The 25,000-nt window shown below is 42.8% G+C and overlaps 3 protein-coding genes and 1 pseudogene across 9 annotated transcripts in view; 1 reads left to right on the forward strand and 3 right to left on the reverse strand.

Annotated features, from left to right (window-relative positions):
• Positions 1-656: 656 nt before the first annotated feature.
• On the forward strand, positions 657-8,117 carry LOC117727799. Its single transcript, XM_034528301.1, has 8 exons — positions 657-781; positions 985-1,109; positions 1,518-1,793; positions 1,869-2,162; positions 2,268-2,390; positions 5,344-5,369; positions 6,012-6,083; positions 6,910-8,117. The coding sequence occupies exons 2-8, from the start codon at positions 1,055-1,057 to the stop codon at positions 7,027-7,029; spliced, it is 966 nt and encodes a 321-aa protein (XP_034384192.1). The 5' UTR covers positions 657-781; positions 985-1,054; the 3' UTR covers positions 7,030-8,117.
• Positions 8,118-8,193: 76 nt separating this feature from the next.
• Positions 8,194-12,893, reverse strand: LOC117727782 (cytochrome P450 2K1-like). 2 transcript variants are annotated; one of them, XM_034528256.1, is made up of 9 exons: positions 12,687-12,893; positions 12,414-12,576; positions 12,168-12,317; positions 11,917-12,077; positions 11,611-11,790; positions 9,814-9,955; positions 9,538-9,722; positions 8,483-8,624; positions 8,194-8,381 (listed from the first exon to the last, which is right to left on the reverse strand). In XM_034528256.1, exons 1-9 carry the CDS (start codon positions 12,891-12,893, stop codon positions 8,194-8,196), a joined length of 1,518 nt encoding a protein of 505 aa, XP_034384147.1. The 2 variants fall into 2 exon arrangements, with proteins under 2 accessions (XP_034384147.1, XP_034384146.1); XM_034528255.1 differs by having other exon boundaries at positions 11,917-12,071; positions 12,162-12,317.
• Positions 12,894-16,835: 3,942 nt separating this feature from the next.
• Positions 16,836-20,736, reverse strand: LOC117727832 (annotated as a pseudogene).
• Positions 20,737-22,285: 1,549 nt separating this feature from the next.
• The window catches only part of LOC117727804, a 4,167-nt gene continuing 1,452 nt past the window's right edge, over positions 22,286-25,000 (reverse strand). For 2 of the 6 annotated variants that reach the window (XM_034528310.1, XM_034528311.1), the window contains 5 exons: positions 24,522-24,791; positions 24,360-24,401; positions 24,043-24,123; positions 23,875-23,903; positions 22,314-23,064 (listed from right to left, as the gene is read on the reverse strand). In XM_034528310.1, the coding sequence (XP_034384201.1) occupies positions 22,960-23,064; positions 23,875-23,903; positions 24,043-24,123; positions 24,360-24,401; positions 24,522-24,791 (527 nt within the window). In that variant the 3' untranslated portion in view covers positions 22,314-22,959. Of the gene's footprint in view, positions 23,065-23,874; positions 23,904-24,042; positions 24,124-24,359; positions 24,402-24,521; positions 24,792-24,883 lie in introns of all 6 variants that reach the window. The other 4 variants (XM_034528307.1, XM_034528312.1, XM_034528308.1 and 1 more) reach the window with 4 other exon arrangements.

The following is a 25,000-nucleotide window of genomic DNA, read 5'->3' on the forward strand; positions in this document are numbered from 1 at the left end:
AATGTTGAAAGAAACAGCACAGGAAACAAAAATATCTTATTTTTTTTATTAATTATGTCCATAACATCAAGAGGAAAGAAAGGGTTTATAAATTAAAAGAATAAACTAACGTGTATAGTGCGTGGCACGCTGTAGATAAACGTCTAAGTTTAGCATGTTTAGATACTTTAACCATCCGCGTGAAAGAACATTTATATTTATTGTTACTTTGTTTCAATAGTTTAAAATGTGAAAAAACTAAACATTTATATTTATTGTTACTTTGTTTCAATAGTTTAAAATGTGAAAAAACAAAACATTTATATTTATTGTTACTTTGTTTCAATAGTTTAAAATGTGAAAAAACAAAACATTTATATTTATTGTTACTTTGTTTCAATCCGAAAGTGTCGCTTCCTATTTTGAGGACAAACGACAAAATACACGATGACAACATTTCCTTCACTCAACAGTTCAGAAATAAATTAATTTAGTTTCAGTGGGAAGAAAAACGGTTGACATCGTTTTACCACCTCAGTTGGACTGGTGGCACACACACACACACACACACGCACACACACACACACACACACACACGCACGCACGCACACACACACACACACACACACACTTTTGGCACAGACGTTGGGGGTTCAGGGATCAAACCGCCGGCCTTGTGTGATATTAGGCAACTATAATATTCCTATAATATCTCCTTCTTGACGTTGGTCCTGCGCTGAATAAGAATGAAGGAGAAATGAAGATGAAAACTGAATACATCTGTATATCTGAAAGTAAAAAGGTACTTTTACTTCAATCATTTAAACCGTTGCATCCATTCAACTCCAGTCATTCTGGTGAAGAAGTGCATCAAGTCAAATGCTCATTAGATGATAATCTTTGGTCATTTTTTAACGTTTTGCTTGTGAAACACGAGTTTCTTTTGATCGTAGCTGTCGTGTGCATTCGGTTTGAGAAGTTACCTAACTCTTAACCTAACTCTAGCTGAGGGGGGCGGAGTCCATCGTCAACCCCAGGAAGGAAACAGCAGCAACGCCTCACACGACCACACAGAATGGACGCCAACGCTCTGCTGCTGTCAGTCCTCAGTCTGGGGCTGCAGGTTCGAGGTAAACATGCTTTCTGATTCACGTGTTTATCATAATTAGACAGAAACGTGAGAAGTACAGGGCAGTGGGAAGACCTCGCTACCAGGAAGGAGCCGACATCTGCAGTCAGTTGTGTTTAGACGAGTGTGATGATGACACAGACGAGTCAATGACATCATAACTTAAAGAAGTTAGTATTCAGAAGGTACAGAAGATCAGAATCAGAAGTGCAGATTTGATTTGATCCGAGTATTCATATCCTCTGTGTTGCAGATACATAGATGCAGATGGTTTTATTCATGAAAAAGGTCTAAAGAAAACTTGGCAATACTACTCAAGAGTTCTTGATATAAATAACTGTTACACGAGTACTTCAACTGTCCAACCCGACAGGTGTAGTTCTTCAGGAGTGTTCTTTTCTTTTTCCAGCGGTTATCGGTGGCCCGCCCACCTCTCTCTTCTTCGGGGGAGGACAAGACGCCATTCTGCCCTGCGCCAACGCATCACCGGCGTGCGCCAACGTTTCGTGGTTCTACTTGATAAAGGACAAATATGTGGCGAGCGGATCTTCACCCCGGCTGAGTTTGGATGCCGAGTGCTCGTTGGTCATCAAGAACGTGACGGCGGAGGACGCCAGTTCCTTCGTCTGTCGGCTCGGGAACGACCCTCACCACGATGAATTCATGTTCCTCAACGTTCTGACAAGTGAGCGTCACGCGTCCTCCTTAACTGTAATATATATCTATACTATAACTATTTGACTCCCTTGTTTCCTCCCAGTCTCTCCATCCCCTCAGTACGACGACCCCGAGAGGGCCGGTGAAGTCACGTTGGAGTGCTCTCTGTGGAGACACAGCTCTGTCCTCCACTGTCCTCCAAACAGCCTCCGCTGGGTGGACGAGGCGGGCGCTCGGCTGCAGGACGAAGGCGTCGGCCACAGGTTCCTCGGGCAGGCCAACTGCGTCTCCGTTCTGACCGTGAAGCGTCAGAGCGGCGTCGACAGGAGATACGCCTGCCTGTTCGTCGATGGGAACCGCGTCGCCGTAGAGGCCGGATACACGCCCGACTTCACAGGTACCCCATCAGTCACGTCAATCGTCAACCAAGGAAGGTGTTTTCAGACGAAGGGTCACATATTGAAGTGCATCATTTGGTGATGAATTACATTTCTGACCACAGAGGACCCCGTCGATCACACCATCACCATCGTCAGCGTCGTCAGCGTCATCGGGGCCGTGGTCGTCGTGGTTGTCATGGCTGCGGTTCTCATCAAATACAGGAAGAGAGCCAAAGGGACAGAGGGTCAGTATTAAAGAGCTACTGCAGTATGATGGGATACATAGAGGATATATGAGAAGCTGTGGATCATACATAGTTATTGGTATACGTGACTAGTTGTTGCACTTAATTAAATGGGATTCAGAAAATGTATTTAGTGAGAATATGGATAGCATAGTCCTACTAGTCCATTATTCTTATATCAGGCCACTGTGTTTGAAAGAGCAGAATTAACCTTGCACTAAGCATACTGTAAGTACTGTTACTACTGTGTATTAAGTATTAATATTAAAACTGTTGTACTGGAACTATGCTCGAAGTGACCCAATGTCAATGGGACTTTTTTTCCATGACCTTGGTATTCAAGGATTCAAAGATCATTTATTCTCATGATGCAACGAAATGCAGTTGTAGCAAGGCGGAATGCTGCATTCTCTCTCCTGACCACCAGGGGGCGACTCCTCTGGTTGTATAGAAGTCTATGCTTCATGTGTTAAAGCTGCATTCTCTCTACTGACCACCAGGGGGGGACTCCTCTGGTTGTATAGAAGTCTATGCTTCATGTGTTAAAGCTGCATTCTCTCTCCTGACCACCAGGGGGCGACTCCTCTGGTTGTATAGAAGTCTATGCTTCATGTGTTAAAGCTGCATTCTCTCTCCTGACCACCAGGGGGCGACTCCTCTGGTTGTATAGAAGTCTATGCTTCATGTGTTAAAGCTGCATTCTCTCTCCTGACCACCAGGGGGCGACTCCTCTGGTTGTATAGAAGTCTATGCTTCATGTGTTAAAGCTGTATTCTCTCTACTGACCACCAGGTGGGGACTCCTCTGGTTGTATAGAAGTCTATGCTTCATGTGTTAAAGCTGCATTCTCTCTCCTGACCACCAGGGGGCGACTCCTCTGGTTGTATAGAAGTCTATGCTTCATGTGTTAAAGCTGCATTCTCTCTCCTGACCACCAGGGGGCGACTCCTCTGGTTGTATAGAAGTCTATGCTTCATGTGTTAAAGCTGCATTCTCTCTCCTGACCACCAGGGGGCGACTCCTCTGGTTGTATAGAAGTCTATGCTTCATGTGTTAAAGCTGCATTCTCTCTACTGACCACCAGGGGGGGACTCCTCTGGTTGTATAGAAGTCTATGCTTCATGTGTTAAAGCTGCATTCTCTCTCCTGACCACCAGGGGGCGACTCCTCTGGTTGTATAGAAGTCTATGCTTCATGTGTTAAAGCTGCATTCTCTCTCCTGACCACCAGGGGGCGACTCCTCTGGTTGTATAGAAGTCTATGCTTCATGTGTTAAAGCTGCATTCTCTCTACTGACCACCAGGGGGGGACTCCTCTGGTTGTATAGAAGTCTATGCTTCATGTGTTAAAGCTGCATTCTCTCTCCTGACCACCAGGGGGCGACTCCTCTGGTTGTATAGAAGTCTATGCTTCATGTGTTAAAGCTGCATTCTCTCTCCTGACCACCAGGGGGCGACTCCTCTGGTTGTATAGAAGTCTATGCTTCATGTGTTAAAGCTGCATTCTCTCTCGTGACCACCAGGGGGCGACTCCTCTGGTTGTATAGAAGTCTATGCTTCATGTGTTAAAGCTGCATTCTCTCTACTGACCACCAGGGGGGGACTCCTCTGGTTGTATAGAAGTCTATGCTTCATGTGTTAAAGCTGCATTCTCTCTCCTGACCACCAGGGGGCGACTCCTCTGGTTGTATAGAAGTCTATGCTTCATGTGTTAAAGCTGCATTCTCTCTCCTGACCACCAGGGGGCGACTCCTCTGGTTGTATAGAAGTCTATGCTTCATGTGTTAAAGCTGCATTCTCTCTCCTGACCACCAGGGGGCGACTCCTCTGGTTGTATAGAAGTCTATGCTTCATGTGTTAAAGCTGCATTCTCTCTACTGACCACCAGGGGGGGACTCCTCTGGTTGTATAGAAGTCTATGCTTCATGTGTTAAAGCTGCATTCTCTCTCCTGACCACCAGGGGGCGACTCCTCTGGTTGTATAGAAGTCTATGCTTCATGTGTTAAAGCTGCATTCTCTCTCCTGACCACCAGGGGGCGACTCCTCTGGTTGTATAGAAGTCTATGCTTCATGTGTTAAAGCTGCATTCTCTCTACTGACCACCAGGGGGGGACTCCTCTGGTTGTATAGAAGTCTATGCTTCATGTGTTAAAGCTGCATTCTCTCTCCTGACCACCAGGGGGCGACTCCTCTGGTTGTATAGAAGTCTATGCTTCATGTGTTAAAGCTGCATTCTCTCTCCTGACCACCAGGGGGCGACTCCTCTGGTTGTATAGAAGTCTATGCTTCATGTGTTAAAGCTGCATTCTCTCTCCTGACCACCAGGGGGCGACTCCTCTGGTTGTATAGAAGTCTATGCTTCATGTGTTGAAGCTGCATTGTCTCTACTGACCACCAGGGGGCGACTCCTCTGGTTGTATAGAAGTCTATGCTTCATGTGTTAAAGCTGCATTCTCTCTTCTGACCACCAGGGGGCGACTCCTCTGGTTGTATAGAAGTCTATGCTTCATGTGTTAAAGCTGCATTCTCTCTCCTGACCACCAGGGGGCAACTCCTCTGGTTGTATAGAAGTCTATGAGAACATTTGTCATTTAGAGTCAAACAGACCATAAAGCAGGGTATGCTTTAGGGCGGGGCTACAAGCTGATTGACAGGTGTCTCTACCAGAGACGCCGTCTCTACGTCACTCAAACCAACGGGTGACTTCACGACGACTACGTCTTATTTACAGTTGTAGCCCAACATGTAGCAGCACATGAAACACATGAAAACAAAAGCCCGAGTACATTCGTTCTTTTTTCATTTGCCGCATAAGGAATGTAAACAGCATCAACAAAAACAACTCCCCGGGCAGATAAAATGGCCGACATCTTCACGCTCAGAAAGCATCTGAACGGCATCAGCTGGCACGATATCATGAGTTGTGATATCTTTTGAAATCTTTTTGTTCCAGATGTCCCGAAACCGACCCAACAGCCTGTGAGTAAATTGCATTTTGATCACAATCAAAGGAAAAATATCAATTGAGCTACATCCCAAACTTATTTAAATGTTTTTTTTAAAATGCACTACTGAGCCAATAAGTAAGTGGTAGTTTTTCCATTTCCACACTCTCATATTTGGTCAATTAACATATGGAAAGACGCCTCAGCACAGTTTAATGTTCAGCAGTAGTGATGATGCATGAATCCCAATCTATATGGATACTATAACTCAGTTACAATTATCTATTAACATTTTGCCCTGATGCCAGATTGTTATAAATACAATGCATCCTGGTTTTTGAAGTAATCACCATCTTGTTCTATTTCTCATGAAAGTTTCATGACAGATGAATGCTGGAAAAATTAAACAAAGCAAAGAAACACCAAAGAGATAAAGTGAACTTAACAGTATAAGTAACTTATTTACTGGCTGACAATGAGACGTCGGTGCTCACTGCTGCCACTGGTGGCCACAGGTTGTATTGTAACAACACTGACATAGAAGGCCTGTTTCTCTCCTCTGTACAAGCAAAGTTAAGATGCTCTCATGTGCACTTCCATATGAGAGACAATATCCTCATGCAGACTAACAGTTTGCACGTTGTACTTTATAAAGCACGGTTCTGTTTGCACTCAGGATGAAGCCGAGAGTCATGTGACCTACGTGACTGTCATCCACGCTCGTCAACAGGCCCCCCCGTACATAAACGTGAGTGACCCCATACACTTCTATTCATGCAGCTGTGCTTTTAATGCGTGCATTATGGCTTTATCTTTATCATTTTCACTGCAGATATGGAATGTATTTAGTTTATTAACTGGATCCCTGTAATCTCCCTGGGGTCCACAGAAAGGACAACATGATACATACAAACATGCAAAACATGACGTGAAACAAACAGTTAAAAAATAGTACAAACAGAATAATAAAAAATAAATAAAGTGCAGTCCAGGACGATGATGTATATTGTTCAGTATTGTATCCAAAGAAAGATCGGATGACTACAAAAGTGATGGAAACTGTCAAGTAGTTAATGTGTATGAGATAGAATGCACGAATCTATAACTTACACTATAAGGGCCAAAAGTACTTGCGCACACATATTTTTTCATTGTACATTTTTTTAAACACCCGGTGGCAGGTGGTACGCGTTTAATAAAAAACACATTTAAATTGACAGTTGCAAGAGACGAATAATTGTCTTGTGATTTTCGAGACCCCGCCCCCGAAGTTTTGCTATTCAGGCTTTCAGCGGGTCTGAAGTGTCAATCGTGTAAAGTGTATAGGGTGTAGCCTATGAGGGGTCTAAAGGGGTCCGAGACCCCTTTAGACCCCTCATAGGCTACACCCTATACATTTCAGATGTATAGTTTTTGTGGCTCCATTTTTCTACATGAGACGTTAAACATATGAATATGAATGCGAGTGGCCAGACACACTTTTTGGCAGTGGAGGCTATATATTTTTTTCTTTACTGTAAATATAAAACATTTTAAATGTCAATGCCGTGAACGGTCCGGTTTGTGTGATCCAGGTCGAAGAGGAGGCGGTGACATACTCTACAGTCAGCGATGCGCTGAGGCCCCAAGCGGACGAGCGTCCCAGCAGCCTCGGCGGCTCAGTCAGCAAACCCCAAATAAACCAGAGGAAGTGAAACTTTTCACCATGACGACTTCCTTCATCCTGCAGAGTGTCTTCTGTCTTCTGCCTGTCGGAGTTGTTCCTGTTGCTCAGGCGTGCTGTTCTATTACTTTACAACAATTGGCCGCGTGGTTTTTATACATAGAGATGTTGTCTTTATTGAAAAAAAAAAAAAGGTATTGTGTATATTGAATCCAGATGTTCAGTTTTGCAACACGCAAGAATTACGCTTAATATTCAAGTTGGTTCTTGCTGCATTTGAACTTGTGTTGGAAATTGTTCTCCTTTGTGTGCGTTTAGCTTGTCAAAAGTAAAAGGGACTCACTTCCTGGTAGATTGTGCGCCCGTGTTCTAAAGCCTTTCCTTCGGGGACCGCGTCTCTATCCTTCACACCTCTACAATCTTCAGTGTCGCTGACAAATTAAGGCCCATAAACACATAATCCTCTTGGTCAATCGTTGAAAAGGTCAAAAGACGTGAAGCGTACACATTAATATTGAACCAAAACCACATTCTTTAAAGTTAAAGACCTCGGAGACATACGTTTACTCGTTGACCACGACCATCTTCTTAGGACTCGTGTGCCATCCAAGAAGTTATGCACTTCATGGACTGGCAGTGGACTTTATTTTTCTTTTGAAACCCATTTGTCAAAAACATGACGGGGCATATGAACTTAATCTGTTGATGTGCAGCTTTGATTTTGAAGTGTAATGCTCGGGCACTCTGTTGGAAAGCTTCACACAAAGGGTCGGATATGTGGTGGTCTTGTTTATTGCGTACGTGAACATTTTACATTTATATTTTCGCATCTCAAGTTACATAAGAGCCATTTTTGTCATAGCTTCAAAATGATTGTTCTCTGCAGTCGTACACAGTAAGCAACAACATCAACATACGTTGTATTTACGATATTACTTGTATTTCAGTACTGTTCAACTACTTTTTAAATCTTCAAGTCCTCCACCTCCAAGAGCGCCTTTAATTCTTTTTAGTTGATTTTCAGCTCGATTGTTGAATATGCATCATATGAATGTCAAACTACCGTCAAGTCAAATTATTAAACATTATAAATGGCAGGATGGATCTGATCTGCGTTTATAACACGTGTGAAAAAATGTGCTTATTACAAAGTTGATATTACTGTAACTGAAGTCGTGACAGTGGACCGAGCTGCTCACATGCAGGCGACCGCACACAGTTTATGGGGTGAAGGGCTGCGGGTGAAGCTCACGCATGGAGTCAGATCCAGTTCCTCCTCCGAGACTCCAGGAGGAGCAGTGAAGCGAAACTGCTGCATCAGGGTGGTGAAGAAGATGAAGAGCTCCATCTTGGCCAGGCTCTCTCCGAGACAAGCTCTGCGGCCTGCGAGAGAGAGAGAGAGAGAGAGAGAGAGAGGACGAACGGAAATGTTCACATCATCTGCAAAGAAAAATGAATATGGAGAAAAGACAGGGTTCACAAACCTGCAGAAAAAGGCATGAAGGCGTCTCGCTTGAGAAACTTCCCGTCTTTGTCCAGGAAGTGAGCGGGATGAAAGCTGTGAGGCTCCTCCCACTCACTCTCATCAGACAGGACCGATGTCAAGAGAGGAATCACCGTGGTCCCCTATGGACGAATCAGACATGGGAACGTTTTCTATATTGTTAACGTGTCTTTGCTAACAGGCCATGTTCCACATTCCTTCAAAGTAGCTGTAATTAAACCTCTCCTGAAGAAGCCCACTCTTAATCCAGAGGTGTTGGCTAACTACAGACCGATCTCTAACCTTCCCTTCCTCTCTAAGATCCTTGAGAAAGTAGGACTCATCTCTGTACTGGTCTTGTTAGACCTTAGTGCTGATAAAGGACTCATCTCTGTACTGGTCTTGTTAGACCTTAGTGCTGATAAAGGACTCATCTCTGTACTGGTCTTGTTAGACCTTAGTGCTGATAAAGGACTCATCTCTGTACTGGTCTTGTTAGACCTTAGTGCTGATAGAGGACTCATCTCTGTACTGGTCTTGTTAGACCTTAGTGCTGATAAAGGACTCATCTCTGTACTGGTCTTGTTAGACCTTAGTGCTGATAAAGGACTCATCTCTGTACTGGTCTTGTTAGACCTTAGTGCTGATAAAGGACTCATCTCTGTACTGGTCTTGTTAGACCTTAGATGTAAACATACATCAGACCAGGCATGGTTTTATTTGCAATAGCTGCGATTGATATGATGAGGAAATTATACTAAATGGTTGTTAACCAATTATTTGTGCAGGCTACACCGCGTTTTGTAAAACGTCAATCAAAAGCGTATTTAGTTCCAAAATCTTTAATTTTTGAAATAACTTATGAGAGATGATATATATATATATATTTAAAAAACGAAATTATACAATGAAAACAAACAAAAATAAGAATAAAGAAAAAATAAAATGTATTTATGATTTATTTATTATTATTTCAATATGTCATGTTATTTGTTGACCTTTGTAATTATTCCCTCCAAGTCAGGTTGGAGCCTCCATACTTGTATTCAATCTGACCTTCTCAATGAAGTGACCCTGGAAAGTGACGTCTTGGCTCGTTTGGTGAGGAAGGGACATGGGGACGATGTTGCCCATCCTCTGCGTCTCGTGGATGACGGCGTCGGTGTAAGGCAGGTTCTTCCTGTCCTCAACCTGCGCCTGACGACTTCCGATCACCCTGCTCACCTCCTCCTGGACCTGGTCTGGAAGATGAAAACGTTTTTGTTTTCATGAAGATTCATCCTGTGTTGGTTTGTTGTTGTATACAAAGTGTGGGGAACTTTATCTCCTTGCCCTGTATTTTAGGATACTTGGCCATAAACAGAAGTCCCCATCTCAGTGTGGTTGCTGTTGTGTCCGTGCCAGCGGCAAAGAGATTCAGAACGGTCACCAACAGGTTTTCATTGTGGAAGTGACTGTTGGTATTCCCAGATTCCTGCAGGTAAAGAATCAGTGCAGTCATTCAAACAAATCTGATCGAAAACGGTGATAAATTACATTCAATCAGGGATTTTGAAGGATTTTTTGTTGTCTTTATTTCAGAGAGAAAATGTTGCTGATAGTTTAGCTTAGCATTATGCTAACCACCACAGGCTAAACAGATTACAGAGATGGTCATGAATATCGCCAACAGACTGAAATTGAAAAGATGGCACTCTGTTGGGCTGTAGCATCATCGCATGGTGGAGTTAGCATGCTAACTAGCGGACTATTTGGCTAGCTTACTAATTCTACCATGCTTTCATGCAACACTGACGATAGAAAATGATTCAGACAAAGTGGTCACTTATCTGGCAATAGCAGTGTGCTTTCTATCACACATGTCTAGATGAAGCATTACATTGTTGAATTTGTTAAATTGTACTTCTTTAGCTAATTAGCCAGCTACGTTGCTAGTTCCACCCAACTTTCATTTCTCTCTGCGCCTGAGCCATACCCTTCCCCTCGTGTCAGTACAATCTGGCCATGACTGGCTCAGCAGAGGACAGCGCCATGCGCAGGAAAGACGTCTCTTCAACCACGAGCAGTTGCTCTCCGGGTTGGCCAGTGGAATCCAGGAGCTCCACGACCGTCACAGTGCTCATCAGACTGCCATGATGGATCAGATGCGGGATCTCCAACTCCAGGTGCGCGCCAGCCTCGACTCTCGGCCCCCAGTTGGACCAGCACCACCGGACCCGTTGGCTCCAGTTGCTCCAGTGGCCGAGGATACCACGGGCTCTGGTTCGGCGGTGTCACCTTACGTGTAGAAGGACGCGAGCGGTGCTGCTTCGGACGTCGGACCGCTGCAAGAGAGCAGCAGACAGACAAAGCACCCCAGCTCTTCGCTACCGGGTGGGGCAGAGGGTCTGGTTGGTCGTGGAGAGTCTCGCAAACTGGCGCCGAGGTTCATTGGCCCGTTTCCCCATCTCCAGAGTAATTAGTCCTGCGGCGGTCCGGTTAGAACTCCCAAGGACCATGCGGGTCAAACCCTACATTCCACGTCTCCAAGGTGAAGCCAGTAAGGACCAGCCCACTGGTTCCCGCCTCCAAGCTCCCTCCACCCCCCCAGATCGTTGACGGAGGCCCGGGGGGGGGGGGGGGGGGGTTACTAGTCACTCATTCCCTCCACCTGCCACTCCTGTCTCCTTGATTAGTTATGCCCTACACCTGTGGTTCCCCCTATATATGTGCTCCCATTCTTTCCCTTGTCCTCTGCCAGATTGTTGTTTGTCCTCCGTGTGACTTCGCTATCCAGCCTGAGTTTTTGAGTTTGAGATTTTCAGTAAAGATTTTTTTTGTTCACGTGCCTGGACTCCTGCCTTTTTCTCTCTGCGCCTGAGCCATACCCTTCCCCTCGTGTCATATTCAGGCAGCACATCTGAAACTCTCCACTACATCACATGTAAACGTGTCAATCAAAATTATACTGTCTACTTTAGTTCAAACAACTTAAATATTAATAGCAATTGGCATATTAGCAATTTTGACAGGTGATGATACGTTTTTCTAACCTCCAGAGTTTGCTGCCGGACTAGAAGTTAATACAGCATCAGGTTAAGTGATTAGTCAGCATCGATCCAGAAGAAAGAAATCAAGCCACAACAATACCTCCAGATTTTGCTTTTTGACCAGAAAAGAGTCCACAAAGCCTCGGCACATCTGTGGGTTGAGGGTCTCCTTCAAACGACTGAACAGCCGTAAGTTCTGTTTCTTGTTGGCGACAATCAACGAATGCATTTCCTGCTTGTTGGGAATCCATTTACCGAGCCACGGAAACAGGTTGTACCACTGTTGACAACGACATTATTATATGTATAAACAGTCATATTATTTCTTCAGTTTAGTGCAGCTGTAATAATTATAGTAAATTCACAACAATACCAGTCTTAAGCTTAAAAAAAAATGAAATAACACCTGTATTGACGGGGAGCCCACAAGTTGAATATTTTTGTTGGTTCGAGCTACCAGGGAGGTAAACTCTGGATCATCGTATTCAAATCTGCTTCCATAAATAATGGAGCAGATTATATTAGAGACTGCGCAGTTCATTGGTTTGGTAAAATCAAAAGCTTCTCCTGCAATGAAGGAAACGGGAAAGAAAATCAACATCATGAGGGTTGACACCTTGTTACTTGTCATGCTGTTGGTTGTAATAAGACATTTACCTTTATATTTCTTAAACACTTCAATGAGGTGCTCACATTCCTCAATGATTTTGTCCTCGCTCGCCCTCTTGCCCATCCCAAAGTCTCTCAGGTTGGTCAAAGCAAAGCGCCGCATCTCTTTCCACGAGTCCCCGTTGGACCATAAAACCCCTGAGAAAAAGCGGTTCAGCCAAATATGTTAACAAATTAGTGCATTGTGGGCAAAGGCTGTAAAAGTGAAAGTATTTGGGAAAAGCTTTTCTTTACCATGGCCTAGATTATAGTCATGTGTAATTTGCATGGCATGTCTTTCTCCAAACTCATCAGCACGATTGACAAGTGCCTCTTTCACCGTCTTGTATCCAGCGAGGACCACCACTTTTTGGGGTCCCAAATAGACGGTGAATACTGATCCATATTTCTTGGAAAACTAAGAAAAGCAGCAGCATAATGTCATGACATTTGATAATATAAGAGACACACGTGAGCCATAAAACATGAGAGAGGTGACCAAGAGGCAGAAACAACAAGCCGCCTCACCTTCACTAGGGTGCTGTACGGTCTTTTGAGGTCAAGCTGCAGCAGGTTCCCAATGAAGGGAAGTGGTTTTGGTCCTGGAGGTCCCTTCCTGTCCTCCTGGGAGCTGAAACTGGAGGAGGAGAGGAGGTAGACGAGGAGCAGGACCACCAGAGTCCCCAACAGGGAGACAGAGCTGGAGGACTGGAGAACCAGATCTAATATCCCCATGACTTGAAAGGAAAAGGTGTCCTCGCCGGAGTTCTGACAAAATCAGGTTCCTGTCGTGCTGCCTTTGGCTCTGTGAGCATTTGTGTACTGAAATATGTTTTTATATGTCCTTAGCTGCCAGTGAGGGAAACAGTCCCTCCTAAGGGTGGTGCTATTATGGAAAGTTTCCCTCCCCCCCCCCCCCCCTCCACCACCACCACCAAAAAATAATCAGTCAAACACTGTCATTATCAGTAACCTTCAGAACAAAGTTTTTTGTTTGTTGTTTGAGTTTAATGACAGGTGTTATCATAAAAGCTGTAGCTATGGGTTGCCAAGTGACTAAATGCATAACTTTATTGACTTATGGCTGTTGGTTATCTTGATTTCGGTCTGCATTCAGGCACTGCCAGGTCCAATGGACCCTACGAGACATAAAGGCACAAAGACTCCGGGGAGGAAGCAGAGTTAATAAGGTGCAATGGAGAGATGTAAATTCATCCATAAGGAGAGAGAGAAGAGGAGATAGGTGCTCAGTGTATCCTAAAACATCCCCCAGCAGCCTATAAGCCTATAGCAGCATATCAAGGGGCTGGACCAGGGCAAACCTGATTCAGCCCTAACTATAAGCACTATCAAACAGGAAAGTCTTAAGTCTATTCTTGAATGAGGTGACTGTGTCTGCCTCCAGGACTGAAAGTGGAAGCTGGTTTCATAAAAGAGGAGCTTGATAACTGAAGGCTCTGGCTCCCATCCTACTTTTTAGGACTCTAGGAACCACAAGTAGCCCCGCATTTAGTGATCAGCTCTCTAGTGGGGCAATATGGTACTACAAGCCCCTTAAGATATGATGGTGCATCACCAATCAAGGCTTTGTAGGTGAGGAGAAGAATTTTAAATGTGATTCTTGATTTTACAGGGAGCCAGTGCAGAGCAGCTAATACAGGAGTAATGTGATCTCTTTTCTTAGTTTTTGTGAGTACACGAGCTGCAGCGTTCTGGATCAACTGGAGGGATTTAAGAGACTTATTAGAGCAGCCTGATAATAAGGAGTTGCAGTAATCTAGTCTGGAAGTAACAAACGTGTGAACCAGCTTTTCTGCATCTTTTTGAGACAAGATGTGCCTGATTTTTGAAATGTTACGTAGATGAAAAAATGCAATCCTTGAGATTTGCTTCACGTGGGAGTTAAAGGACAAGTCTCGGTCAAAGATAACGCCGAGATCTGCAGCATTCTGGATCAAACAAAAGGACTAATAAGAAGATAATAAAGACTTTTGTAATCTGCTGAGGTGTATTCTCAGCTTCCTTAAAAGATCGATTTCCAACATACCGATTCACATGTGCTTTCGGTCAGTGGCCCCTCAAAATAATGCCCTTTGACCTGTTGGAGGGGGGGGTCTGTGTCTGTCTGGAATGTGTGTGCTTAGATTAGAGGCCTCTGCATGACAGTATGTTATCTCACACTTTGATGTATGGTGCTCGCTCTTGGGTCTGAAACATATGTGTTTGGTTTAGAGGCTCCTGTGTGTTACCCCCAGTTTTTGTCACAATATCGCCTCTATAAAACTGAGTCTCAGTAGATCTTCCATTTGGCTGAGAAGCTTCTCCGAGCGATCTAGACGCTCGTCCTGACCTGTGATTCCTCTCTGTAATAAACTCTATTATAACAGAAAGAACAGTGTCCGCGGAGAATCCTTCATCCTCATTCTTCAACATCACTGCCGCTTGAAAGATACAACACTGCTATTGTGCTTTTTGTGGCTTAAAGCTGATAGAAAGTGGAATTGGTAACACAAAGGTTACATTTTATTGAGGTACAGTGAGAACAAAACAGATTAATTGTCTTGAAGTGTTGACAGGACTTTCCCTGAGGAGTGTGCATGTTCTCACTTTGGCTGCACACTTTCCCAAACCCCCAACAATCTCATGGCTGTCAACACGTGTTGGCCTCGAAATGACGTCCACCGCTACCCACGACGCAATAATGCATATATTGATTCTTACACCTATAAGTGCACCTAATAATTGAGGGATAATAAATAAATCAAGTAAGTAAGCAAGCAAGTAATTAAGTAAGTAATTAAGTAAGCAAGTAAGACAGTAAGTAATAAGTATGCAAGTAAGTAAGTAAAAAGTACGCAAGTAATTAAGTAAGTAAGCAAATAAGCAAGGAAGTAATTAAGTAACTAAATAAGTAAGCAACTAAGTAAGTAAATAAGTAAGGAAGTAAGTAAGTAAATTACTAAGTAAGTAAATAAGTAAGCAAGTAAGTAAATAAGTAAGTAAGCAACTAAGTAAGTCAATAAGTAAGCAAGTAAATAAATAAGTAAGTAAGCAACTAAGTAAGTCAATAGGTAAGCAAGTAATCAAGCAAGTATGTAATTAAGTAAGTGAGGAAGGTATATTTATATTGCACTTATCACAGACAAGAGGTCACAAAGTGCTGTACAGGAGTCAAAAGAAAAAATAAAGAAACATTAATGTACATAAATGGACCATAACGGGCCACAACAGGTAAGAAACACAATAAAAGAAGGCGCATTGAAATACACAATAAAAAAAGAGACTGTAACGCAATACAGATCATCACCAGAACAGAAGTGTACAAATTTACATTTTCTGTGACGGTTCCAACCAAAACAGAAAGGTGACCTCAATGGAAAGCGTTCAGCCGTCCTGCTCACTACAGATATGACAGGTTCCCCTCTGACCTTCTTCATAAAGTGAGCCAGCTCAGATGTTTTCTTTAACGAGATATTGTAAACGCTGGTAAATGATAAAGTGTACTGGATAAAAAAAATGATAGCTCACCTCGGATGTTTAACATCAGGTGGCAAAGATCCTCGTAATATAAGTTTTATATCAGGTGTTAACCTAGATCTTTCACCTTTCATCCTGCATGATGTCTAATGCTTCATTCTTTGAAAGCTTTTATGAAAATTGGAAATGAACTCTTCTGCCCAGGCTCTCACAGAGGTGTTTTGTACACACCATTTAAAAGTAAAAAGGTAGCCATGCCTTTTCTTGCTGGCTAGGATGGAAAGAGCGCACCTGTTTTCATTTGGGAGTTTTACAATTAATGCAATACACACATCCTTTTTGTTCCTTTTGAAATGCTCATGGGGAAAACGGTCATTCTATCACATGAAAGAAATAGTTGCGTGTCATCAGCATAGCAGCGGACACGTTAATCTACAGATCTGCAGCTGTAGCTCGAGTTATCTCAGAGTCTTGTTTATGATCAGAAAAAGAGAGAGTCCAACACATGGATTGCTGCAGCATATTTTATTTTATTGTAGATTGATTATTGGGGTAATATTGAAGATTAAATAAACAACAGAAGACATTACTGCATAGAGCCGGACTGACAAAGGACCTTTTAGACAGATTCGGACATTGAGGAGTAAATAAAATCATTTGTATACATGTGTATACAGTTATCATCATATGTGTGTATATATATATATAAATATATATACACATGTTTCTTCAATGATCCCTTAAATGTGGTTATCAAACACAAATATATGTAATGGAGGCAGCATAAACAATACAATATAAACAAAATATTACTTACTTTTCTTTACTTAAGTTTAGAACATGGTGGCTTCTATTGGTAATTTTCTATTCTTGTGCTGGTTTGTAGTTTTAACCATTGGTCCGGTGGCTGTTACATCTCTTGAGCCAAGTTGTATTTGTCCTCAACAACATAAATGATGACGATAAGATGAGAATTATCGAGTAAACAAAGATGGTTGTGTCTTGCTTATCTAGACCAGAGTGCTTGTAACTGCTTTACAGGCAACTTGATTTACTTGAAAAGCTGATAGGCGATATATCTGAAATACGCTCATTTCCATCTGCACCACAACTTAAACAATATTTGTTCAGCTTCCATCCAACAATCCTAAATTTCTTTTGTATAACTCTGTGCTCTACAAATAAGCATTATATTTGAAATTCATATAGCAATTCAATTTATTGAAGACATGGTATTAAACACATTGACATTTTAAACTTCTGGGAGTTCAAGCGGTTTCCAAAGCGTTTCGATCAATCCGACAGAGTGTACCGGCCCTTTAACGCTGCTCAAGTGACAATCTACACTTTTAGGTTGGGTATAGCCTCAATCACGGGAGACCGCACACAGCGCGTGGGCCACCGGGTTGAGGGTGAAGCCCACGCGTGGAGTCAGATCCAGTTCATCCTCTGAGACTCCGGACGGAGGAGTGAAACGAAAGTGTTGCAGGAGGCTGACGAAGAAGATGAAGAGCTCCATCCTGGCCAGACTCTCTCCGACACAAACCCTCCGCCCTGTGAGAGAGAGAACGGATTATCGTCTGCAAGTGAACTAATAATTAAAAAACAAGTTCACAAACCTGCAGAAAAAGGCATGAAGGCGTCTCGCTTGAAAAACTTCCCGTCTTTGTCCAGGAAGTGAGCGGGATGAAAGCTGTGAGGCTCCTCCCACTCACTCTCATCATGAAGGACGGATGACAAGAGAGGAATCACTGTGGTCCCCTGGAGACGAGAATTCATAATTATTAATAATAATCAAAAAGAAGCCCAGAAATTAATTGTCACGTTCTGTTTTGATCATATTTGATCATATATATTTTTAATAATAGGTATGCAGGAGCAAACAGGACCTCTTTAAAAAAGAAAAAAAGGAATAAAATAAATGCGGAAAATTAAAGGAGAAGAAAACATGCGGTGGATTGTGGTGGCCCGGCTCGTCTCAGGGTCTTCAGGGTTCATTATCAGCTTAAAGCTTCGCTGTGGTCCTAATGCAACCCAGTGGTGACTGAAAATGTTTAATTTCATTACGTATAGAAGTCCTAAACGGTCGACTAAACTGACTTTGCAAGATTAGGCCTGATTTAAAACAGTAGATGGCATTTTGAACCACGAAATACAGATTTTTAAACATAATTGATGTGTTGCCACTCTTTAATGTGCTCTTCCAAGTGAGGTCGGTTCCACTGGGTCCAGTCTGACCTTCTTAATGAAGTGACCCTGGAACGTGACGTCCTGGCTGGTCCTGTGCGATATGATGGGGACGATGCTGGCGAGCCTCTGCGTCTCGTGGATGACGGCGTCGGTGAAGGGCAGGTTCTTCCTGTCCTCAACCTGCACCTGACGACTTCCTATCATCCTGCTCAGCTCCTCCTGGACCTGGTCTGGGACAGGAAAGGGCAGAAAAGGGTCTGCGTTACTGGAGGAACTGTGTTCCTTTCATTGTCTTCCGAGTTCAGAGTTGGCCCTTTATGTCAGTGACATGCTGAAGTAGTAACACCCCCCGTTTGTCTTTCTTAGAGTCTCCTGATTGGTCGTTCCCTACACCTGCGATCACCTGCCCCTCTCCAACCCCACACATATATACCCTCCCGGGTACCACCCCCAGTCCAATGGTCAGACCTTACGCTCACTAAACTGGTGGATACCTATACTGCCCCAGAACCCTGACAGATCTTTGTGCTTTTAAATGTTCTTTAAATGTTTAGATATGTTCAGATAATGCCCAGACAATAAAGCCTCATGACTTTGGGAATTATAGAGGGCGTACAAACAATATTCACTGTGAAGAAGCAAAAAGCATCAAAACGCCAATAAACCTCCACTACCGCGAGGAGGGACTGCAATCATCTGTAAGCTCATATCTCTCAGTTTATTGTCTTCATACAAACCTTGTAAAGAAAGAAGTCAAGTATTCAAAACATTATAATGACACAAAGGTTGAAAATCCTGTAAACTATTTGATTTGGCTGCAAAGTATTTACTCAAATGTAGAATTTAAGACTTCCTGTTTCCAAAGCATTTAAAGCCGAATCGACCTTCCTCGTATGGTCCCACGACATGCAGATTGTCGTCATGACGATGACCTTTGTGTTGATAAAGCACACAGTTTGGATCATTTTGTTGACACCTTCCAGCCGTGCACATCTCTAACTCCTCACTCTGTATCTTCGGATACTTGGCCATCAACAGGAGCCCCCATCTCAGCGTCGTGGCCGTCGTGTCGGTGCCGGCGGCAAACAGATTGAGAACCGTCACCATGAGGTTTTCGTGATGGAAGTGGCTGTTGGTTTTCCCAGATTCCTGCGAGTGTGGACCAATTCGGCACAGTTATTCAGACGCATCTGATCCAAGAACAGCCATTTTAAATCATTTTGAAATCTTCTGGTTCACTATAAAGATGTTGGATCATTTGATATGATCTGCACGACGTAAACATAAACAAATTAATTCTGATACAATGTTTCAAAATCCAACAGCAATGAGATCAATCTATTCGTAGATACATATATACCATCTATTAGCGAACCTCCATGTTTTGCTTCCGGACCAGAAAGGCGTCCACAAATCCTCTGCACATCTGTGGATTCAGAGTCTCTTTCAAGCGGCCGAAGAGCTCCGAGTTCTGTTTCATATTGAAGGCGAAGGTCTTTCTCTTCTGTTGAAAGCCCATTTGCAGATCCATGGGAACATGTTGTACAGCTGTCAAAAAAACATGTACACAGAGAAAACAATAAATACTTTGACATGAAATGGCCGCGCTGAAAGCGTCATAGAGTAGTGAGTGACGATACCTGTACGGATGGAGAGCCCATTAGTTGAGTGTTTCTGGTCGTTCCATCGACCAAAGATTTAAACTGTAGGTCATTGTACTCAAATCTGCTGCCATAAACCATGGAGCAGATAATATTAGAGACTGCGTAGTTCATTGCGTGCGTCGTATCAAAAGCTTCTCCTGCAACAAGCGACAAGTCAATTATTTTGTTCGTCTAAAAAAAAAAAGTAGTTGTAGAGATTTTTAGCTCTGAATTCCCTGAACACCGCCATCAGATGTTCACATTCCTCGATGATTTTGTCCTCGCACGCCTTCTTGCCCATCCCAAAGTCTCTCAGGTTGGTTATGGCGAAGCGCCTCATCTCTTTCCACGACTCGCCGTTGGCCGAAAAAATGCCTGAAAATGCAGGTTGTTTTTTTTTCAGGCCACAATAACAATAAAGCGTCTGCTGGGGAGGTCGAACGGGAACAGGAAGACGATGGCGTGACTTTACCGTGGCCCCGGTTGGTTTCGCGGAGTATTCGCGGTGACTCTTTTTCACCAAACTGATCCGCGTAGGTGACGAGCGCCTCCTTCACCGTCTGGTATCCAGCCAGGACCACCACTTTTTGGGGTCCCATATAGATGGTGAACACTGATCCATATGTCTTGGAAAGCTAAGAACAGAGGAGAGAAAACACAACAAATCTCCCTGAAAGAAAATGTCGGAGACCCTGTTTAATGAAGCATATTTCACAAAGGAATGATCACGTTCCTCTTCAATGTTGCTCGGAAAGAGTAATAATTTACATTGCTCAGTTATCCATCAATCATTGGCCACGACTTCACAAAAGATCTACGTCTTTTAGAACAAGTACTTCATCCCATGTAGTTCATTTGCTCACCTTCAGGAGGGTGTTGTACGGTCTCTTGAGGTCAAGCTGCAGCAGGTTCCCAAGGAAGGGAAGTGGTTTTGGTCCTGGAGGTCCCTTCCTTTCCTCCTGGGAGCTGAAACTGGAGGAGGAGAGGAGGTAGATGAGGAGCAGGACCACCAGAGTCCCCAACAGGGAGACAGAGCTGGAGGACTGGAGAACCAGATCTAATATCCCCATGACTTGAAAGGAAAAAAGGCTCCGGCACTGACAACATATGTCGCATTGCAGAGCCTCTGGCTTTGTGACTGATTTGTTAAGGAGTTTTGAGACTAAGCCCCACCCCCAAAGGGGAGGGACCAACTGTCAAAACCAGGTCCTTTCAGTTCAGTGCTCCATAAAAACAGATTTACTGCAGAATTGTCAAGTCGAGTTGTTGCATAACGTTTATGTGTGTGTGTGTGTTTGTGGGTTTGTGGGTTTGTGTGTGTGTGTGTGTGTGTGTGTGTGTGTGTGTGTGTGTGATTATTTGCATGAGGTTTCAGGTCAGTCACAGGCCTCACATAGGCATATATTTTAACGTTCATGTTTATTTCTTGCGACACGGTTCTGATGTCGGTTCTTTGTGTTTTCTTGATGTTCACGTCGTCGTCTGAACTCCAGCAGTAATGAGGAGTGGGGGTAGTTACCGGAGGAATCCAGCAGAGGGAGCGTAGAGCTTTATACACAAAGAAAGAGTTCACTTGAGTCAAAGGAAATGTTAAGATCTTTCACTCAAGTCCTCCCTCTTCTGGGCGTTTATAAAGTGGTTAGAATGTTTAACCACCAGTAAGGACTCCATGTGTTCCTGTTGTCTCATTTGAATAATAAGTACACTGTTCTATTGTGACAGAAACTACTGTAGTATTACACACCTGTGGTTTTTGGTGGGTGGGTGTGGCCTGAGTGCGATACTTGGTTAAAACCACAACACTGGTGCCTCATTGGACGAGAGCCCCGGGACGCGGCCTTGACGTCACCAATGCTATACAACCCGACGCACACCTCCAGGAGGCTAACACAACGTTGGGGCCTTTCAAGTTTAAACCCTATAGGTCTGAAGTATTCAAATCAAATTCAGAAAGGTCCAGTCAGAGAGAATTTCCTCATGCAAAGGTCCGTAATGTGATATAATAACGTGATTTGAATTAGCATTAACAGTTGTGTTAGTGTACGTCAACAACTGACTGGGGGGCGCCAGAACCAACACTAACACTTTAGTCCACAGGGGGCGCCAGAACCAACACTAACACTTTAGTCCACAGGGGGCGCCAGAACCAACACTACCACTTTAGACCACAGGGGGCGCCAGAACCAACACTACCACTTTAGTCCACAGGGGGCACCAGAACCAACACTACCACTTTAGTCCACAGGGGGCACCAGAACCAACACTACCACTTTAGTCCACAGGGGGCACCAGAACCAACACTACTACTTTAGTCCACAGGGGGCACCAGAACCAACACTACCACTTTAGTCCACAGGGGGCACCAGAACCAACACTACCACTTTAGTCCACAGGGGGCACCAGAACCAACACTACCACTTTAGTCCACAGGGGGCACCAGAACCAACACTACCACTTTAGTCCACAGGGGGCACCAGAACCAACACTACCACTTTAGTCCACAGGGGGCACCAGAACCAACACTACCACTTTAGTCCACAGGGGGCGCCAGAACCAACACATAAAAAGCTCCATTTCCTGGTAACTTGAATAGTTGTGTGAGTTGTAAGGTTGAGGCTCTTTCTGTTTGAATACGTGCCTGTGGTCAAAGGATCAGTAACTCTTGTCTCTGGGTTGTGAAGCAACAGCAGCACATTCTGTCATGAGCGTCTCTGTGTTTTATTTCATGAGAAATAGATTTGCGGCATCTAGATAATTATGGGAAGAGATTTTGGCTAAACTGAGAGTGTAGAGTTTGAAAAGAAAGCAGGCTAAAGAATAGATAGATAGATACTTTATTAATTACGCAAGGGGACATTTCTTCGCAACAGGTAAGCAATAAAATATATAAAATGAAAAATGCACAATATATACAACGAATAGAATAAAATAATAAGTAAAATGCACAATATACAACAAATAGAATAGAATAATAATATTAAATCAGCTAACAAAACAAAAAAACTAACATTATTGCAAATATCAAACCATGTGCAGAATGTAAACAATTATATCTACATGACTTTCTACTGCAAAATGCACTTAACAGTTTTACAAAACACGATGCACGAGTCTTTATGTTTTTATAATTCTCAGTCATGACAAAGAGACTCTATTAAAACTCATCACAGCTCATTCAAACCAACACAACAAGGTATGCAAAACATATTGGACTCACATCAAACATGTTTACAGCTGTGTTATGAATGAAAATGTATTTATTTATTGTGGACACAAAGAGACTAAAAAAACTAAAATATGCTAAATAAGAGAACCAGAGCATATCTATGACATCACTGCACCATATCTTCAAACAGCAGTAAGTTGTTTGATAATATATTAAGGTCCTGAATGTCAAATATAGAATATATTAAGAGCAATGAGAAACTTCTGTGTATAGAAATGTTGTTTTATAAGCCTGAGAAAATACTTGTGGATGTTGAAGTCGTCGATCAGTGGAATCTGATAGAAGCAGAAGGTTCGCCAACGTTTTCATAGGTCACTGTACCTTCACCTTCACCTTCACCTTCGTCTTCATCTTCACCTTCATGATGCACCTGAGCAACACAACACACGTGACGAACGCAACAAATGCATCTTGGATTTAAAGAAACCGTCTGTTTAAAGTACTGAGGCCGGCCACACGAGGCAGGATTTGGGGCCAACAAAGGTAACTTCTGGGTTAACTCTGTGAGCGTGTATTAATATTACACTAATACCAATAAGTTAAAGTCATAATTGAGACTAAAAGTCAGCTGTCCTTAATTTCAGTCTGAATGATGAGTTAACTTCTACGTATTCCTCTGATATTATAGGTTTATCCTTATTTGTGAATTGTGCCGCTCTGCTGACAGCAGACTCTTCCCTGTTTGTGATTGGTCACATGCTGCTAACTCCGCCCCTTTGTGTGAACAGGCTTGATTGAGAAACCCGGGGTTGATCGACCGAGCTGAGTTAGACCAGATGACCATAGCTCCACGTTACCGGCCTCTGTTTATTTTTATTGTAAACTAAACACCACATGCACCAACGTTTTATTATTATTATTATTATAGATTATTATTATTATAGATTATTATTATAGATTATCATTATTATAGATTATTATTATTATAGATTATTTTTATTATAGATTATTATGATTATAGATTATTATTATTATAGATTATTTTTATTATAGATTATTATTATTATTACTATTATTATTATTATTATTATTATAGATTATCATTATTATAGATTATTATTATTATAGATTATTTTTATTATAGATTATTTTTATTATAGATTATTTTTATTATAGATTATTATTATTATTACTATTATTATTATTATTATAATTATAGATTATTCAGTTTAAAACTCACAGCATTGACGCCCATCCGTGTTTCTCTGCCTGAAAAGAAGAAGAAACACAGAAAAAGAGTGGACTTAAGTTTCGACTATGTAAATATATATATATATATATATATATATATATATATATATATATAATATAATATATTTCTAAAAATGGGCTCTGTGAATGTTCTCACCTCTAGTTCTCTTCCATGTGTAGAGCACCACAACAACCACCAGGAGCGTCGCCAAACCCAAAATGATGAACCTCCACCAAACTGGAAATTGGAACAAAAACATTAAAAAGGTTTTTTGGGGGCTGCAGCTTTTTGTTCTATTTAAAAATCCTGAAGCTAAAAAATAAATATGCTGGTTTAAATATAGGCTAAATATAGGCTTCATGAAGAGAGAGCGAGACGTTCGATGTGAAGTCACGAGCTATTCACCAAAACACGATATATATTTAATAAAGTACCGACAGCTTGAGACTCAGACTTGTGGTAAAAAGTCTCACCGTTTGCAGACGATGTCTTGTTTTCCCCCTCTGATGTGCCTCCTTTTGATTTATTGAAGATGTGAAATAACAGAACACAGGAAATGGTGATGAAGCACCTCCATGTTTACCATCTGAGACTCCATGAAACTCAATAATCTATAAACCTGAAGGAGCACGCACCTGTTTTCTCACACCAGGACGCGGTGCAGACGCCGTACAGCAGCGAGCGCCCGCTCTGTCGGTCCGTGACGCGACACCTCAGGAACTCGGGAGGCTTCTTCTGATGAAGAGGAGGAGCTGGAAACGTCACGGAGGCCGAGCAGCTGCTCCTGGATGTCTGCACGCCGTGGGCGTCGCCCGCGTACAGCCACTCTGCTTTGTGGTTACAGTCGTCGTTGGTCAACACAGAGCAGGTCAGGGAGACGTAATCAGAGGACAGGTGTTCCTCCACTGGTGGAGATGTTCACGATGAGAAACCAGAGGAACATTGACTTCAGCACAGGAATATGAATGAGTGTCATGTTTATGATGTTAATACTCACTGTAAACAACAGACAGAAGCACCTCAACATCTAGACCTTGTTGGTCTCCTGCTTTATTAAACTGTCTGTGGATGTAAACACCAAAATCTTTATCCGTTACATTTCTGATGACCAGAG

This window comes from Cyclopterus lumpus, chromosome 24, assembly GCF_009769545.1.
Source record: "Cyclopterus lumpus isolate fCycLum1 chromosome 24, fCycLum1.pri, whole genome shotgun sequence".
NCBI classification, from domain to species: Eukaryota; Metazoa; Chordata; class Actinopteri; order Perciformes; family Cyclopteridae; genus Cyclopterus; species Cyclopterus lumpus.